The sequence below is a fragment of the Gossypium hirsutum genome, chromosome A01 (assembly GCF_007990345.1).
Source record: "Gossypium hirsutum isolate 1008001.06 chromosome A01, Gossypium_hirsutum_v2.1, whole genome shotgun sequence".
Taxonomy (NCBI): Eukaryota; Viridiplantae; Streptophyta; class Magnoliopsida; order Malvales; family Malvaceae; genus Gossypium; species Gossypium hirsutum.
This window is the reverse complement of record NC_053424.1, coordinates 119540656-119558395: the sequence shown is the minus strand read 5'-3', so window position 1 is coordinate 119558395 and position 17740 is coordinate 119540656. Positions and strand designations below refer to the sequence as shown.

Here is a 17740-nt window from a genome sequence, read left to right as displayed (position 1 = left end):
GTTGGACTAAATTCTTGGTTGTGTTGTGTAATTCTACCAAATTCTAAGTTTTTCTTTGAGGTCCAGGTTATGATAGCGATCTATTAAAAGTTTCTCAATTACTGATTGGATTTTCCTCATTTGATTGAGTTTCTTGATTGCTTATTGATTCTTGTCAATTCCATGGTGAGTTTTGGTATTTAATGTGTTGGTTTGTGGACTTGTGTTTGGCGATCCCATTTAGGTGGATAGATTCGTTATTTGCAATTTGGAAAAAAAAAAGCATTGCAGACAAAGTTTCAGTATGGATATCAGGATTTCCTGTCGACTGATTGTATGAGCTAGTTATCATTACTTTTTAGCTTGTGTACCTGTCTGGTTTTGAATTGCTTTCCTCATGGTGATAAGGTTTGCTGCTTGAGATATTCCATGATTACATGAGATTGAATGGCAATGCTGCAGGGCATGTCTATATGGTCGAGTCGACACTTGAGCTGAATTCCTTCATTGAAGCCATTTTTATCACAAACCATCTCATTTCTTTACCATGCAGTAGATTCAGTCAGTGTTGTTTTCACTTATTTACTGTAGCCTTGTTCTGTTGTCATTTCTTGTTGCAATGGGGCCTTTGCTGTACGTGTGGTTTCTTTGTTAATTCTTTTGTACAGATGCTTATCGGCAATAGATCCTTACATTTTTAAATTACATTAGTTCAGGTGAATATCTGCTGCCTATCGTACAGGCAAGCTTTACAAGTTTCATTTCCCATTTGCGTCACCATAAGAGTAACAGGAAGGTTTGTTTTATATACGGAAACCAAAAGAGTTATCCTTTCAGACTCTCCTTGGTAATTTTCATGCGCATAGATGCATTTGCCTTCCCATAAACCCATGTTTGATTTGCAAGAATGGAATGAATAAATAATGGGACTGTGATCTGGCATATGATAGAGTCAGATTGAAGATGAACCAATTATGATTTTATTGGTCTGAAATAGATTGGAGTTTTCTGCACAAGGCACGATCTGCTAATGGTTGTAAATGTATTATCTTTAGCAGGTGTGACTGGCACCCTAATCTGCGCCGGGAACATAATCTGATTACTCGTGGAGACTTACCTCGCTGTGCGGGATCTTCGAGGAATGTCGAGGCCCTCCACGTTATTCCTTTTGGACAGTAGATTCTTTTAGGTCTCAAGTAAATTTGTTGAAGGAATTTTCATTCAGGTGATGATCTTCTATAATTTATTCCAGATGATGTTGCGGTGTGGGGCATGTAAAGCGACACGACCTCTTCTTAAAGAGAACAGCTTCCCGGAATGACCGGTAAGGTAGAGGGAAAAGAAAGCCCGTAAGTGAAGGTACCAAAGGGGAAAAGAGAAATGTGACTCTTTTTTATTCATTTCCTTTCTTTCTTCTTTTTCTGTTGGGGGGGGGGAGGCTATTATGACCCATTGACGTGTTGATAGAATGAATGTCTTGGTCATTGTGCACATAGGCATCAACTTTTCTTGAAAGGATCGCTTAGATTCTATTTTGGTAATATTTAGCAGTTAGCGTTATGTCTCATTTATTGCGAGTGAGAGAGGTCTGTGGATGACCCTAGTACTGAAAAAAAACTAGGCTTTGCATGGAACTACAGATAATCACACTAGCTATAAACTTGATGACATGTTTCTTTAATTTCAGTGGAGATAAGGTTTCTTAATGTTATTACTTGCTTGTCATTCCAGTTATGATTGACATCTAGAGTTGTGTTTCAACTATGTAAGTTAGAGTATTAGTTATTTGATAGTGTGGTGCTTTAGGAGTACTTATTCGAGCCTACCATTGAGTGCTTGTTGGGGTGGCACAAATCGAGTACTGATTAGTTACTTCTCAGCTTTATGCCTCCTTTCCTTTTTTTTATTCATACAATGAGTGAATTTTTGTATGGGATGAGCAATTGTCTTTTGGTAATCATTGTTTTTACTCATTTACAGTTTTCTTCTATTAGTAGTTGTGTTATATGGTATATTGCCCTGTCCTACAGTTTCTTATATTATATTTTTTGCAGAAAAGGATCAAGATGGAGGAATGAAGGGACACCAGAATTTGCACTGGCATCGCATGCCAAGTAGTCTTTAATCTGCATCTGTGCCTTAGCTTTCTACTGATAGGCATGCGTGTTAAGTTTTAATATGGTTCTTGGTGATGAACTGCTTTCTGCTGTGCAGATTGCATCAACTGTTTTTGGGGCGTATGAGATGTCTACAATGATCCAGTTTGTCTTGTAAAACTAAAAGAAGCAATGAATGAATTTCCACTTGACCCAAAATCTGGGAAAGCTACATGGAGAAATTCCTGGAGACTCCTCCCCGAGCATAAAGCAGTTATGAGACCTCTGGTGCCACAACCTCTGAGATTGACATCAAAGCATTCTAGTGAGTCAGGTCTTGAAATACATAAATTAGTAAAGAGAGTCCTGTGAAGAATTCTTCGATTGGAAAGGAAATCTCAAGTTCTTCGCCTACTGTACTAGTCCAGAAATCATCCGTGGAAAAGTTGAATGAAGAAGTCATCGACAGAGAGATTGTAGAAGTGTCTGAACCAACAGGTATTCACAGATAGATCCCCCTTCCCTTCATAAAGAAACGTTGAAAAGGAAATAATAGTAGATGGAGAAGGCAGAAAGAATGCGTACAGATGGGGATCATTCTGATGATATGATCAGTGAGGTGACAATTACACGGATCCCTTACAACCATGACTCTGAAATGGATACAGACAATGAATACAGATCTAAATGACATTGCCTTCATAAATGTTGGAAAATGCCAAACAGGTTCTATGCAATGAAGAAAACTTGAGGTGCAAGCCATTCATCAGATTCTCATCATTTGGATCTCCTCTGAATCAGATGATGGTAATAGTTCGTTCAAGAAAGGAAGATCTAGTTTTCCAACCTGATAGCATGGACAATCTGGCTGAAGATATGGTGTCAGATAGTGAAGAAGCAGCTAAACTGTCCCTTCTATTAAAAACCATGTTCCAGAGATTGTTGAGGAATCGCCCATCCAGCTTCCTGCATGTTCAGAGATGCACCATTCTAGTTCTGATAAGGTTTACCGCCGAAAGATACTGGTGAATGTAGGCTTCCTGATCATGGAGAAGTATCTGAAGTTCAAGTCTTGAAGATTTTAATTCCACATTTGTTTGGTTGGATCAAGCCAACTACATGGCAGCTTCTTTTCTGGAAAGAAACTTGATGAAGTGCCCTCTAATATTGTTACTACTAATTCTGATTGTCAGACAGTGATGATGGAGAATATTTTGCAGATTCTTCAGAAGTCATTTGTGCTGGTTCGTCTGAGAAACAGGAGGTTTCTTTGACTGCTCTTTCTGCTGATGAAAGCCTTCCCAAGAGGAGTTGGACAGTGGAGGCACAAATATCTCTTCTGATGCTTTGCCACATTTATCAAACATTTTACAGCTTGCTTCTGAAAAGAGGAGGGTAATGATCCTTCAGATGAAGTTGTTAAAACAGATTTTATTAGAGAAAGTTGTGAGGAAATTCAGTCACCAAATAACTGATTCACGATATCCAATAACTTCACCAACAGGCAGCTCCTTGTTCAACCTTGGGAGAAATAGAAAGAGATGCAGGTATTACACTACCACCTGAAGGTTCGGATGTTATGGAGCCTGTCAGCTTAGCTTATGAGGTCAATGATGCTACTTTAGAAGCTGCTCTGAACTTGGAATATATGATTCCTATGCCAAATACTTCAGAGACTTTTGGCTTTAATGAACAGAAACTTTCAGACATATTACCTGATGATCCTAACTCCATGGTGGTAGGAGCTTCATTTCATGAAAAGGAACACAATTTTAATGAATCATTTGATGCTTCAGAGGGAGAAGAAACTAGGGAATTTCCCTGCAGTGTGGATTCGGTGGAAGGAGATGCTAACCTTTCTGTTCTTCCATCTCATGTTGCTGATAATTTGGACATCAAGGATCATGTGAGCTTAGATGATCTAGCTACTGGAAATGCTCTTGCAGAAAGTGTCGTCGTCTCTACTGCTGCTTGTGGTTCTGCTGACTTGATGATGCTGTTGATAATACTACTTTTCAGACTTCAAATTTGATTGGTTCGGCATCTGGAAATCTAATGTATTTGGAAGAGTCTCCTTCTGGTGATGGAGATCTATGTCAGGAAGAATTGGAATCTAATGAGGTTATTTCTCAAGGATGTCTTACAGGCTAGAGACACGAGAAGAAACAAATCCAGTGGAAGGTGCTCCAGCAGATATAGTTTCCACTTCATGCAAATCAGTCTCTCACAACTGTTCCAATTTAGAAGACGATAGTCAGCATTTATCACCGGTTCAACCAACCAAAATCGTTTGACTTCCATTGATTTAACTGCAACACCAACTTCTTTAGAATTGAGTAATCAAGAGTCTGAATCAAAAAATTTGAGTAAGCTGATGGAAAAAAGAGCAGATATGGTGTCTTCACCAAGCCATTGCTTATCAGAAAAAGAAACTTCTTTCGAGCAGTCCTTAGACTTCCCTACAAATCAGCATGATATGGGAAGCCTGGATATAGTTGAAGATGGTTCAAATATTTCACATCTCCTGTCCAATCAGATACAAAATTCTTTACTCATTCCGACCAAGGCTTTTCAAGTAAACCTTCATTGGAGTTTTCACAGCAATCAGATTGGCAAAGTAAGCAAGAAAGATATCCATCAGGTTCTATTCATCCTGCCTTTGGCCTGCTTCCAGAGGCAACCAAAGTTAGCATGGAGGAAATGCCTCCATTGCCGCCTCTTCCTCCAATGCAGTGGAGGTTAGGGAGAATTCAACATGTTTCTCCAGCTTCACAAAGAGAATTGGTCGAACAGGGTCAGGGGTCATTCCCAGTGATGCCACAATGTAGAACTGATGGGAAACTGCAGTTTGGTTTATCAGCATTAGAGAAAGCAAATGAACAGCCCAGAAACCCGTTTTTACCCATAGTGGATGGTGAAGAGAGGTCTGGTCATGTGTCTAATCAATTAGCTGTTGATTGCATGCAGCTCCCTGGTCCTTTTTCTAAGCACCCTCCAGCTATGGTAGCGACACTAATAGCCAATTCAGTGATACCTGGCTGGATAGAACACACTCAAACCCATATTTTACTTTGCCCGTAATATCAAATAAAAGCATTGAGTGTGATTCCATTGCGTTGGAAGACGATAGGGTAGAATCCACTCACTCATCACTGATGCCAGCTACTGATACAACTTCAAGACATATTACCATTGTATCTTCACATGAGAAAATAACACATCCTCCAGACCAGTTTGTACCGGATATAGGTTTGGAAGGTGGGGCATATCAGCACCCTGAACAAAATTCCAGGAGAGAGGAGAGGAATCTTCCTAATATATCTGTGCCCCTGCCAGTTAAGAGAGAGGAGCATATACCAAGCAAGGTAGTGGAGGATCTTTTAATGGAAGTAGAACAACAGTTTCCAACCAAGGTAGAGGAGCAGCCTCAACATGGTTTGGCAGTTTCAGAGGGAGAATCTTCGCAGATATCAAATGACATTGTTAAGCAAGGTTTGGCATCTCCAGAGGTAGATATTGCAGAGACATCAAATACAACTGTGCAGCATGAGTTGTCAATTTCAGAGGGAGCAGCAGTGCGGCCGTCAATTACGCTTGCTCTATCACCAGTTGTTGAAGATGAAAACTCGAATGGCAATCCAACTGTGAAGCTTCCTCGACCTCGCAATCCTCTCATTGATGCTGTTGCTGCTCATGACAAGAGCAAGGTAATTATGGCCTTTCATTTCATTTCATTTTTTTTCAATTTTGCCTTTGTTTTTTGTAAGTAACAATTTCAATTTTGTGCAGTTGAGAAAGGTAACGGAACGGATTCACCCTCCAGTCATTCCAAAGGTAGACGAAAGAGATTCGTTGCTGGAACAGATACGAACAAAGGTTAGATCGAATCCCCATTGATGTTTGTTTTGTTCCTTCCATTTTAAGTAGGAAAAAAACAGATGCTTTTACTGTTGGAGATGCTTCTTTTTTGATAAACTGAGAGTTGTTATTTTATTTTATACAGTCCTTCAACTTGAAGCCTGCTGTGGTTACCAGACCCAGTATTCAGGGTCCTAAAACCAACTTAAGAGTAGCAGCAATCTTGGAGAAAGCAAATGCAATTCGCCAGGTTTGTGCTTGCCCTCATCTTTCTCTTTTTCTTCACATTTTGTGTGTGTGTGCATGCAATTCATAAAATCATTCACTGTTGAAATAGGCATTAGCTGGCAGTGATGAAGATGATGACGAAGATAGTTGGAGTGACTCTTAAAAAGACAAAAGGCAAGGACACATCCTTTTGGATATGCTTGTTGAAAATTTTCATTTCATTCAATATGTTAAATTCTCCATCTTAGTGAATAGCAAATATATATATACGTGTGTATGTATGTATGTATGTATGTATGTATGTATTGTCTTGTGGTCAGTGGTTTATTCTTTTTTTCTTTCTCAACATTCTCATTCTGTTGGTGTATAAAATTCTGCTCTTCCTTTTTCCAAGTATATCACGGCACTTGGCTTGCTATATTATACGAGAATGAGTTTCATGGCTCATGGCATCATGGAATGGGATGCTGTGTGTCCAAATCCAGTGATATGAGGCATTATTTTATCTTACTTGAATATGTTGAAAAGTGTAATTTTTTTTTTTGAAGAATCAACTGTAATTTGTGATTCCCTGAACAAGTTTTATTTGTTTGTGATACTTTTCTCTGTCAATTTGTTTTGAAGACATCATTGGGGGATGGATATGTGTAAAATTGTTGAGAACCATGCCAAAAAAACGATTAGATTTGACTAGGAGAAAAAGTCATTACAATATAAATATTTTTGGGTTCTCAAAGTTGTGTATACTTAAACAAAGAATGAATGTTTTTTTTTATCTATAATTTTGTGAACCCTTAAGTAAACTTATTGTTGCAATAACAAACAATTGTGTATACAAATTGGGTTTAGGTTTTATGGGTGACTTTTAGTTTGTTAGAGTGTAAACCCTAATCTGTGGTGAGAAAAGAAGAAGAGAGAAAGTGTTGGATGGAGAAAGGGCCTGTACGAGACACAGCCTTCCTCTTGCCTGACCTAACTAATAACACTAACTTGGTTTCTTTTTGACTTTGTATTGAAATGGTCCGTTCTTATCTCAGTAAGGCTGGTACCGTCCCAAAGGCAGTATTAAACAAGTACGGCCAATTTGTTTACTAATATTAAATTTAATGAAAATGGAATATTTCATTTTCAGATGGTGCTTGATCGAGTAGGAAATGAAGGGTCAAATATTCGTACCATCCGTCCACTCCTACTTTTGTCCTTCCTCATTCTTTCCTTTTTTATATTCCCCACCTTGCCCTCCCTTTTCTTTTTGTCTTCACCTTGCCGTACGTACGAATCCCTCCTCTACCCTTCTCTTTGAAGTCCCCTCCAATTATTTCATCATTTTGAATTTAATTGTCAATTTTGTAGTCAAAATTATTTACTAATTAAATACTATCGAAGAACCAATTTAACCAACCGGTAAGATGTCAATCTATTTTTGGCTTCTTCATATATCAAAAACATTCGGATTTTATGTGAATCATATATGATTTTTCTTCAAAAAAATCAAGCCTTGGAAGGAAATGGTGCGCACTGCTAGTACTAGTAGTTATACTTACCGAAAGCGGGAAGGGGTAATTTCGTCCTTAGATGGAAACACACCTCAATCAAAGGCCATAATCGTAATTTTAAACCTTTCACCCCTTCTTCTTCACTCTTTTGTCGTTTTTTTGGTTTTCTGTTAAAAGTTGGTGAATCGCACCTTAAAAGCACCCCATTTTTTACTCAAGTTTTCCCCAACTCACAAAACTCCCAAGCTCTCAACTTTAACTATGAAGAAACAAAAACCAGACAACCTTAAAGGCTTCAACCCCTTTAATCAGCTGCCTCAAGAGATCATCTTCACCATCCTCGACCTCCTTAACTCCAATCCTCTCGACATAAAGTCTTTCTCTTTAGCTTGCAAGTCTTTCTACGCTGCTGAATCCAAGCACCGTACCTCCCTCAAGCCCCTCCGCCAGGAACACCTCCCTTCAATCCTTTCCCGCTACCCCAACATCGCCCATCTCCATCTCACGCGCTGCTCACGTGTCTCCGACACCTGTCTCTCCTTTGTATCCCATGCATGCGCCTCCTCGCTTCGCTCCATTGATTTATCCAGAACTCATCTCTTTTCCGCTTCTGGGTTGTTGGGCTTGGCTTTGAATTGTAACAACTTGGTTGAGATTGATTTGTCCAATGCCACGGAGTTGAAAGACTCGGCTATGGCTGCCGTTTCCCAAGCTAAGAACTTGGAAAAGCTATGGCTCGCGAGGTGTAAGTCGGTTACGGATTTGGGGGTGGGATGTGTTGCTGTTGGATGCAGAAAATTGAAGTCCATTTGCTTGAAATGGTGCTTGGGGTTGGTGATTTAGGGGTTGGTTTGCTTGCTGTTAAGTGCAACCACATTTGCTACTTGGATCTTTCTTACTTACCTGTAAGTAACTCGTGAGTTTTACTCTGTTTGCAGGTTGTTGTCTTGCCTGTTAAATATCGTGTATATTCATTGTTTTAACATTGTGCAGATTACAAGTAAATGTTTATCACCTATCTTGAAATTACAACATCTAGAAGACTTGGCCCTTGAAGGATGTTTCGGCATCGATGATGACAGCCTTGCTGTCCTCAAACATGGATGCAATTCATTAAAGGTATACTGTTCTGAAAGTTTACTCTATAGATGGAATGTTTAATTTTTTTTTTACAACATTTAGTTGACATAATGCATTTGTCAGAGTCTTGATGTGTCAACTTGTCAGAATATTAGTCACAATGGCTTGTCTTCCCTAGTAAGTGGTGCTGTAGGTCTGCAGCAACTTACCTTAGCCCATGGTTCACCTGTAAGTCTTCCTATATGTGCTCCTCTCTTGCTGCTCTAACAGGTTCCTTTTTATATATTTGAGAGTGTTTAGTGTAGCATTTTGGTGATATATCAGGTAACCTCTTCCCTTGGTGATTCTTTGAAAAAGTTTTCTATGTTGCAATCTGTTAAATTGGATGGTTGTCTGATTAGCTATGATGGACTGAAAACTATCGGAAACTGGTGCCCTTCATTAAGGGAATTGAGTTTAAGTAAATGCTCAGGAGTAACAGATGAAGGCCTCTCGTCCATTGTAACAAGGCATAAAGACCTAAGGAAACTAGACATTACGTGTTGCCGCAAGATAACTGATGTCTCTATTTCCCGCATCACAAATTCGTGCAACTCTCTTACTTCTCTCAGGATGGAGTCCTGTACCCTGGTTTCTAGAGAAGCCTTTGTTTTGATCGGCCAGCGGTGTCATTTGCTTGAAGAGCTTGACCTTACAGATAATGAAATTGATGATAAAGGTTATTTTTTCCTCCTATTTCTTCATTTTTGCTAGTATAGTCAGCACAACAGTGTTAATTGACGCACTTACACTCGCTTCCCTTTGCAGGTCTGAAGTACATATCCAGATGTTCCCAACTATCCAACTTAAAGCTAGGAATTTGCCTTAATATAACTGATGAGGGACTTATCCATATCGGCAGGGGCTGCTCAAAACTTTTAGAGCTTGATTTATACAGGTTAGCTGTTTGAGCTGTGTAGCAAGCAAATTTCCGTACAGCTTATGAACTGAGTTATCATTGATGCAGTGAAAAAGAGAATTCATGCTTATCTAAACAAGGCTACCGTTTTCAGGTCTGTAGAAATAACAGATTCAGGCATTATAGCAATTGCACAAGGTTGCCCTGGCCTTGAAATGATTAATATAGCTTACTGCAAAGATATTACCGATCATTCCTTGCTATCTTTATCCAAATGCTCACGGTTAAAGACGCTTGAAAGTCGAGGGTGTTCTATGATAACATCTTTAGGACTAACAGCTGTTGCTGTGGGATGCAAGGAACTTACCAAGCTAGACGTAAAGAAGTGTCCTAATATTGATGATGCAGGAATGCTTCCACTTACTCATTTTTCTCAAAACCTTCGACAAGTATGCTACTCTGTCCTTTTCTCGGAACTTTGCTTTCATTCCCACAAATCTGATTAGTTTTCTCTTTTCAGATTAATTTGTCCCATAGCTCGGTTACGGACATAGGATTGTTGTCACTGGCTGGCATTAGCTGCCTACAGAACATAACAATTCTGCACTTAAAAAGTTTGACTCCTACTGGACTAGCCGCTGTCTTGCTGGCATGTGGAGGGTTGACAAAAGTGAAACTTCAGGCAGAGTTTAAATGGCTGCTACCCCATCGACTTATTGAACATTTGGAAGCACGCGGTTGTACTTTTCAATGGAGAGATAAAGTGCTTCAGGTAAAGTTTATGATTTCTGTAATGTAATAAAAAGTTCCTTGATTCAAATGTGTCTATGATGGACATAAGTGATTAAATCATCCAATTGACAGGTGGAATTAGATCCCAAGTGTTGGAAATTACGGTTGGAAGATCTAATGCCGTAGAGATCCTTGAAGATCTTGTAGGTCGAATGAGTTAGCCACTAATTATTGGGAAATGCAGATTCTAGGCATGGACACGTAAATCAAGAAAGATATTCGTTTGTTTGCGAAGCATTACCCTTCAGGTGCTGTATAACTACTTTTAAGATTTATGATATATGCTGAAATACACAAAATATGACCAATGCATTGAAAGGAATAAATTGATGTTTTTCCTGTTTCGACTTCAACCTTTTTGTCTTTCTATTCATCACATTCATGCATTGCAGATACATCTCTATGCACAATGACTGCTATCACAACTTTAAGCTTACGTGTAATTTAAGACACTACAACTTTCAAGACAATCAAACCATAAACATGGGGAAGGAAAAAAAAAACTGAAAAGAGACGGAGCTCAGAGCTATGAACACTGCTCTGTCGACTGTACTAGGAAAAGAACAACATTGATGCACACAAAAATACATACAAGAGAAATGAATGATAAATACACAAATAATCATGTAGGGTAAAAAAAGAATGAAGCTAAAAGGCTTACCTATAGATTAGATGTATGATTGAGTTGAAAGTTTATAACCCGAAACCATGGCTGATAGTGCCAGCGATAGGAAGGCAAAAAATGACATACTGAGAGCCGAAGCTGAGGCATCGGTGAAAATATTGTCTTGTCCCTCTCTCATATTGTTTGTCAATGGAATCGCCGCGGATGTGGATGATATCAACAGGTATGCCACCATCTGCAACTTCAATTAATCAAAACCCTTTCCGAACATAGATATGCGTCCGGGCTTTGGATAATGTACAGCTTACTATCCCACGCCACCTTTAAGCTTTTATTTTATAATTCTACTTGTTAATTTTTAATCAATCAAATTGGATCATAGCAGCAGCACTTTGTAGTTTAATAACTGGAAGTTGATGTTACATGCTACTATGGCAAGCAGAAATTTGTAATAAACAAAAGAAAAAAGAAATGATCGGAAAACCAACTTGATCTCCAAAAAAGTCGGGCATGGCAGAGATACGTTGTTCTAATATGTTATTGTTTTTCCAAATCGAAAGCACCTGTCTCCACGCTTGTCCTCCGGTGTACAAAATCGATAGAGCTGCAATTGCCAACAAATACCTGAAAAAAAAAATCAAATTTAAACTGTAATGTGGACTGTGAGTTTGGAATATGATTAGAGTTTTGGAATAAGCACCTGTATTCAGAATAGCGATCGAAATTTTTCCAACCACCATGCTTGTTGGAAGCCATGATAATGAAAGATAGCAAAGAGAAGAAGAAAGCCAATCCTCTGAGAAAGAGAGAACCTTTATTCAACAAATCCTCCCTTTTCCAACGCCTGTTAATGGCAGAGACAGCCGGAGTAGGGTTCTCGACGTTGGAATTGGATCCAGCATCATCAATCTTAGTTGGTTCAACGGGGTTCGACATCATTTGAGAATCGAAGATAAAGATGGGAGATTTGGGGACTAAAATGAGGAGGAAGATGAAAGAAACAGGAGATTGAGAAACGTTGTTTTTGTTTCGTTTCGTACCGGAAACAGACAACTCTGCGTAAGTCAACTCACTCAGCTGTCTTGGAAGGGAAGGGAACTCATTCATGTGGGGCATTTTCTTCTATTTATGACGTGGCGGGAAATGATTCACCCAACATTTACGTGGGACCTCCACCTCCGTCGGATCCATATGCTAAATAGTTATGGTTTGCTATGGGCTATTCTGTTTTCATATGCATGAGGTGAAATGAAACCCAATGCAAGTTTGACTTGTAATTAAAGAAAATAGGTAAGTTAATATTTATATAAATAAAATTAGTTACTTTAAAAAAATTATTCATTAACCAAATAATAAAATGGATAGAATCTGTAATGTAATGATCAAACATAAAGACTAATTTACTCATTATTTAATAAAAATTAACAAAATACAATCTAATTTTCAGTTCAGAGTCTCTATAATATTTTTACCATTATTTGCATGTGCTTGATTTTATATGGATTATTATAGAATTTTGGAGTAGCCTACCAATGACCATGAAATATTAACTAAAACTTTTTTTATTAAAAAAAATCAATTTATTTTGAAGTGGCCTATTACCTACACATTTTTGAACCCTACAGGTACCCCTTCACTTGTATCTGTTTTTCAATATTTTGGCTTCTGTCCAGCTTATTACTATTGGCGTGACCTCACAATGAGAAATTGAACAGCTTATTGGATGACTCCAAAACAGACCACAGTCTGCACGCTGCAGACTGCGCACAGCAGGACCTTCCACGCCTCTTCTCACCTCTAACACAGATCGAAACACCACAGACTCCTGATATGTTTACTTTTCAAGTTTCAGAAAAAATAATAAAATAACAAAGACTACCACACTCTGTCTTATGCTGTCCATCAATACCCACAGAAAAACTAAATATAAACAAAAATTGCTTACACACTAACACTACTACTTGTGTGAGTCTTAGTTTTGCTTTAGTCCTTGAGATATGCATTATCATACATTTGGAAATCAAGTTTGCAGTACACAGAAAAGCAACCAAAATCTGTTTGCACATTCATCTCTTCTTCCTGTTTCTGACATGGCTGATGAAACACCACCAGTTAAAAAGTAAAAACTACTGCTGCATCTTTTAACTATATATTAATGTCATACAATGCTCACACCACCATCTCCATATTTATACATCACCCATTACCAAATAATTTACTACTACTCAAACAGACTACTAACAAATCAAAGTTCACAAACCATTAGTTAATAATACCCTTTTCAAAATTAAACATGATCACTCGTTTATTGTAACACCTAACTCAAGCTACTCCAAGGTTGATTTGCGAACAGTATAGCGATAAGCAGCAACCTTTTTTCTCCTGGAACTTGTATTATCCACTGACAGCACTAGTTTGCCTGATTCCTTTGATGTATAGGAGTTGCGAATGGCTTCCTCTGTTGGACTTAGTTTCCTTGGCTTCTCCACTGCAATGGTGTAGCTGTCTTCTTTGTTGGGCACGAATTCTGCACTATATTCTAAGTCCCACCCTCCTACTACCAGGTCCCATGTTATGGTTGCTCCAGCCTGCAAGTTTTAGAAGCATATAAGATATAATGAAATGTTTTCTTTTACCACAAGTTAGCTAAGAGCAATAAAACTACTGACCTCAATCCCTTCAATTTGAATGTTCACTTTCTCTCCTCCTTTAACAGTGAACTCCGAGGCTGGTTTCTGTAAGTCATTGGGTCGACTCAGTCCACCATACTGTACTGGAACATCTTCAGGCCTTATAAATCTGACAAACAAATTTGTAGCAGAGGTAAGTATTGGATCTATCAACTGCGAATGGGAAAACAAAGAAATGAACTCACTTGTACAGTGTTTCAGCAGCATGCCCCTCTCTGGAGATGACGAACTTGCTCTTAGTTCGCTGAGTTAAAAATGGACCGAACATTGAGTACAGCACACTGAAGTACCATGGGACATTGATGAAAATCTAAAACCCAAAAAGGCAGATGATGGAAAGTTAAAGCAATCTCCATAACAGTTTGAAAAACAAGAGACAAGAGCTGATTGACTACCTTTCGAGCTACCATTTCAGGGTAATTATCTTGAAAGAGGGAAAGGATCTGATTTGAAGCTACCCTAAGTTCTCTCTTAGGCATGTCTTTTAGATCAGTGACTTGAATAATAGAGTTAATCCCACCAGGCTTGAAATGTAGGAGACTGATCCCTCTTTCCAGGACTTGAATTCTCCATCTCAGAAACTTGTTCAGTTTCTCTTCATCACCAAAGATTCTCTCGTACATATCCTTATCTTTAAAAACACCATAAGCATTGTAGCAAACAGGGTGACCTTCCCTGTCGTAGCCATGCATATAAGCAACAACTCCTTCAAGCTCCTTGAACCCCAAGTCTTCTTCCCCAACACTGTCGGCCTTAAACTCTTTCCTCCAAGCAAGACATTTTTGCAACATGCGGAAGGAATCCAACACCCTGAAGTCCCTAGCTCGCAAGAACTTCAACAAAACGACATCAGCTTTTTCGTCTTCAGCAAGTAAAGGAATCCCCCACATGGTGCATTCACCGTCCGGGCCATAAGAAGCCATGAGCTTGTCCTTGAGCTCTTGCAACGCCTTCTTCTCTGAAGCTTTCAAATGGGAGGTAAAATAGGTATCTTCCTTAAAAGGAGAGCGAAGACTAGCGGCTTCCATTAGAGTAGTAACAAAGCTTTTCTTGTAAGGCTTAGGAGAAGCCTCTGGGATAGAAATGGGTGAGTGTGGATTCTCCATTGAATGAGAAAGACCCAGATGGAATCTGTGTAAAAATGCTGCAAAGGGATTTGTTAAGATATGCAAGTAAATGTGTATAAGTTGAAGTATAACGAAGAGGAAGAGAGAAAAAGCAGGTTGCTCGCAGGGTAAAGGGGAAAGTGACAAGTGCACTGCAATGTTGCCTGCAACACACCAATTGAACAAAGCAAACCCGAAGAGAAGGTTATTTAATGAGAGACAAAAGAAGATTAGTAAAGAAACAAGCTCCTTTTTTTTTTATAGAGAGAGAGAAGATTTTGCTCAAAAGAAATAAAAAGACAAGAAGCCGCGAGTTTGGTGTTTTGAAGTAGCGGCTTTAATAAAACAGAGAGAAGAAGCAAGGGCAAGAGAGTGGGTGTCAGAGAGTGAGCTGAGCCGAGTTTAAGGGAGTGAGTAAAGGCGTAAAGCGGTGGCTTGCAGAGATGGTGATAATAATTGAGGAATTCAGGGGAGGGAAGCACGGGATTCAGTTTGGTCTTCCAATGGGACCCAAAGGAACCAGCTTTAACTTTCCCTCTTTCTTTGTGGGTCCCCCTTTTCTTCAAAGCTAAATTTTCGGTCTTTTTTACAGATTTTTTGGTGTCTTAAATTTAAACAGGACTGTGATTCACATTAATTTCGATTAAAATCAATTATAGAAAAATCCAATAAACAAACGAAACATGTATTTTTTTCTTTCACTGGTGTGGATTTCAAGGCCATCTTTGTGGATATAATTATGGAGAACGTAAATCCTAAGATAACAATAGTAATTAAGCTTATTAATCAAAGCTTTAACCAATAGTATGAACTGTTTCCTACTTTCTTGTCCTAAAAACAACCTAAAGTGACTGCTTTCTTGGCTGTCTTAGTCTCCCCACTATGCACTCTTTAAACCCCCCCCCCTTTTTTTTGTTTAATAACCGAAATCCATTCCCATCAAAGTTTTAAACGTGGGGACAAATCATATCTTTGGTCAAATACTCCTTCCTTTTTTATGTTTAATAAACAACCAAGTTCATTCTACTGGTTTTAAACTAAATCCTTAGAATATTAATATGATATTAATTATATTTTTCTGTGGACTTTAGGCATTAAATGTGGGCTTCAATATAATATACATCAGGTTTCAAATACATGAATTAAATTGTAAATATATTTGGATATATTATAATATCAGTTTAGATTTGAAATGTTTAAAAAAAAATTAATATATACGAAGGTATTTTAAATTTAAACAGTTTATTCAAGAATTTAATTTGAAGACTTTAAATTCAGCATTAGTCAAGTGTATTTATCAACTCTTAGATATAGTAATAAATTGAAGATTAAAACACATCCTTAAAGAAAATAATAAAAAAACAGATCAAATGACCAAAATAACTTTCAACAGAAGAGAAGAAATGCAAATGTTTGCAAAAATTCTCTTTTATTGGTTTAGTTTAATTAGTTGTAATTTTATTCTATTCACAAACAAAAAAAAACGTAATACTTTATTTTTTTTTATTTACTTCATTAACAATGTTAAAATATTATGATGTGACAACAATTGATATCATAATTACACGACAACATTAAAATGTGAGGCTGCTACATGTCACCATGCTATTAGTTGTTAATCCCTCGCTAGCACATTTTAATAGTATTAATCAAGTATTTAACAAGTACCAAGTTAATTTACGGTTTTTAAATTTAAACATGAATTAAGTTTAAAAAAATATATTTAAATATCAAGTAAGTATAAATTACTAAATTCAGATATCTCGATATATATTAACTTTTAAAACAATAAGCTTGTTAAATTTTAATGATGTTACCTAATGTTATCTATGATATATATATATATTTACGGTTGAATTGAAATATTTTAAAATTTCAACAATAATTAATTCAGAAAAACAAATCATTTAAAATATATCTTGATTTGTGGAAACATTGGTTTTGACTTTAGAAATGGGTAGTAATTAATTGAATTTGGCGGGGTAAATGTGAATGCAACAATAGCTCTTACCCTAGTGGTAGTATCCCATTGGCATTGGCATTGGCAAATCCTTTTGAGGTTTCCCAATTTCGACACATCTCTTAATCATATTAAATATCATTTTCAGATGAGTTTTTATTTCATCATGCATGCTTCGATCTTCGTCCAAATTGATTGGGTGAAGCTAGCTTTTGTCGTCCTGTCTTTCTCCTCAGACAACTCCTGTTTTTTTTCTTCATTTTTAGTGTGCCTTTTTGCATGTTAAATCAAAATCCTGATGCAAGATTTTGATGGAGTCCTTGGGAAAACCATACCTTTCACTCTTTCGCCCAACATTCAAGCCTACCTACTTAGCATGTATTCATCCTCAAATCTCAAACTTATACATCTAGATATAATTTCACACACAAAAAATATTTAAAAGCCTTGGAGGAAAGAGAATGTCTTAGAGATTTTTAGTGCTTGTTGAGGAGGGTCGACTTCTTTCAAAGAAGTTTTTAAAATATCATCCGTCAAATAATAATTTAATCCTTCAAGAATTAAAGATATTATCATTCAAAAAAAGTTGTCTCTTGTGCTCTTCAGACAACTAGTGTGCTATGAACAACTGCTTTAAGGACTTAGTTCATAAGCCTCAATCGTAGGTGAGTGTACGGCCACCTATCAAGGTGACGTGAGCATCTCATCCTTAATGGGATTTGGATCTCTAACCCATAGTATATAGCTCACTTGTTACGTGCTCGTATAGTCTGACAAATGATACTTTTGAAAACTTTTTCGAAAGGGATCGACTCTTATCAATAATGGTCATACGCTTTCAAGTTTTTTTTTTCTTTTTCATTACAAAACTACCACAAATCTCCCATGTATTAGTGTAACAATAGTTAGAATAAAAATAATAACATAAAAGA

General features: G+C 37.6%; 4 protein-coding genes and 1 pseudogene across 4 annotated transcripts; 2 read left to right on the top strand and 3 right to left on the bottom strand.

The window, feature by feature from the left end:
* The window catches only part of LOC121219463 (patellin-6-like), a 3029-nt pseudogene extending 2651 nt beyond the window's left edge, over nucleotides 1-378 (bottom strand).
* Nucleotides 379-5147: 4769 nt separating this feature from the next.
* Nucleotides 5148-6557, top strand: LOC121230733 (protein SCAR2-like). Its single transcript, XM_041116043.1, has 4 exons — nucleotides 5148-5782; nucleotides 5865-5951; nucleotides 6079-6183; nucleotides 6271-6557. Exons 1-4 carry the CDS (start codon nucleotides 5231-5233, stop codon nucleotides 6322-6324), a joined length of 798 nt encoding a protein of 265 aa, XP_040971977.1. The 5' UTR covers nucleotides 5148-5230; the 3' UTR covers nucleotides 6325-6557.
* Nucleotides 6558-7827: 1270 nt separating this feature from the next.
* Nucleotides 7828-10780, top strand: LOC107939668 (F-box/LRR-repeat protein 3). The gene is given in 9 exon segments (XM_041116037.1): nucleotides 7828-8480; nucleotides 8483-8562; nucleotides 8651-8776; nucleotides 8861-8965; nucleotides 9062-9455; nucleotides 9545-9674; nucleotides 9790-10084; nucleotides 10156-10407; nucleotides 10500-10780. Coding segments are annotated over 9 exon segments (1998 nt in total). The 5' UTR covers nucleotides 7828-7918; the 3' UTR covers nucleotides 10554-10780.
* Nucleotides 9711-12297, bottom strand: LOC107958091 (CASP-like protein 4B1). Its single transcript, XM_016893760.2, has 4 exons — nucleotides 11753-12297; nucleotides 11541-11676; nucleotides 11089-11287; nucleotides 9711-10423 (listed from the first exon to the last, which is right to left on the bottom strand). Exons 1-3 carry the CDS (start codon nucleotides 12166-12168, stop codon nucleotides 11096-11098), a joined length of 744 nt encoding a protein of 247 aa, XP_016749249.2. The 5' UTR covers nucleotides 12169-12297; the 3' UTR covers nucleotides 9711-10423; nucleotides 11089-11095.
* Nucleotides 12298-13164: 867 nt separating this feature from the next.
* On the bottom strand, nucleotides 13165-15344 carry LOC107958089 (patellin-6). The gene is made up of 4 exons (XM_016893756.2): nucleotides 14138-15344; nucleotides 13928-14052; nucleotides 13722-13851; nucleotides 13165-13640 (listed from the first exon to the last, which is right to left on the bottom strand). The coding sequence occupies exons 1-4, from the start codon at nucleotides 14846-14848 to the stop codon at nucleotides 13380-13382; spliced, it is 1227 nt and encodes a 408-aa protein (XP_016749245.2). The 5' UTR covers nucleotides 14849-15344; the 3' UTR covers nucleotides 13165-13379.
* Between the last annotated feature and the right edge of the window lie 2396 nt (nucleotides 15345-17740).

What these genes read in the sequence shown, in the direction of transcription:
- LOC121230733 (XM_041116043.1), top strand. Translation starts at nt 5,231, where the DNA reads ATGCCAGCTACTGATACAACTTCAAGACATATTACCATTGTATCTTCA. An exon ending in CTGCTCATGACAAGAGCAAG is followed by an intron (nt 5,783 to 5,864) that starts GTAATTATGGCC and finishes AATTTTGTGCAG; the next exon opens with TTGAGAAAGGTAACGGAACG. An exon ending in TGGAACAGATACGAACAAAG is followed by an intron (nt 5,952 to 6,078) that starts GTTAGATCGAAT and finishes TATTTTATACAG; the next exon opens with TCCTTCAACTTGAAGCCTGC.
- LOC107958091 (XM_016893760.2), bottom strand. Translation starts at nt 12,168, where the DNA reads ATGCCCCACATGAATGAGTTCCCTTCCCTTCCAAGACAGCTGAGTGAG. An exon ending in GATCGCTATTCTGAATACAG is followed by an intron (nt 11,677 to 11,752) that starts GTGCTTATTCCA and finishes TTTTTTTTTCAG; the next exon opens with GTATTTGTTGGCAATTGCAG. An exon ending in CCGACTTTTTTGGAGATCAA is followed by an intron (nt 11,288 to 11,540) that starts GTTGGTTTTCCG and finishes TTGAAGTTGCAG; the next exon opens with ATGGTGGCATACCTGTTGAT.
- LOC107958089 (XM_016893756.2), bottom strand. Translation starts at nt 14,848, where the DNA reads ATGGAGAATCCACACTCACCCATTTCTATCCCAGAGGCTTCTCCTAAG. An exon ending in CTGAAATGGTAGCTCGAAAG is followed by an intron (nt 14,053 to 14,137) that starts GTAGTCAATCAG and finishes TTTGGGTTTTAG; the next exon opens with ATTTTCATCAATGTCCCATG. An exon ending in GCTGCTGAAACACTGTACAA is followed by an intron (nt 13,852 to 13,927) that starts GTGAGTTCATTT and finishes TTTGTTTGTCAG; the next exon opens with ATTTATAAGGCCTGAAGATG.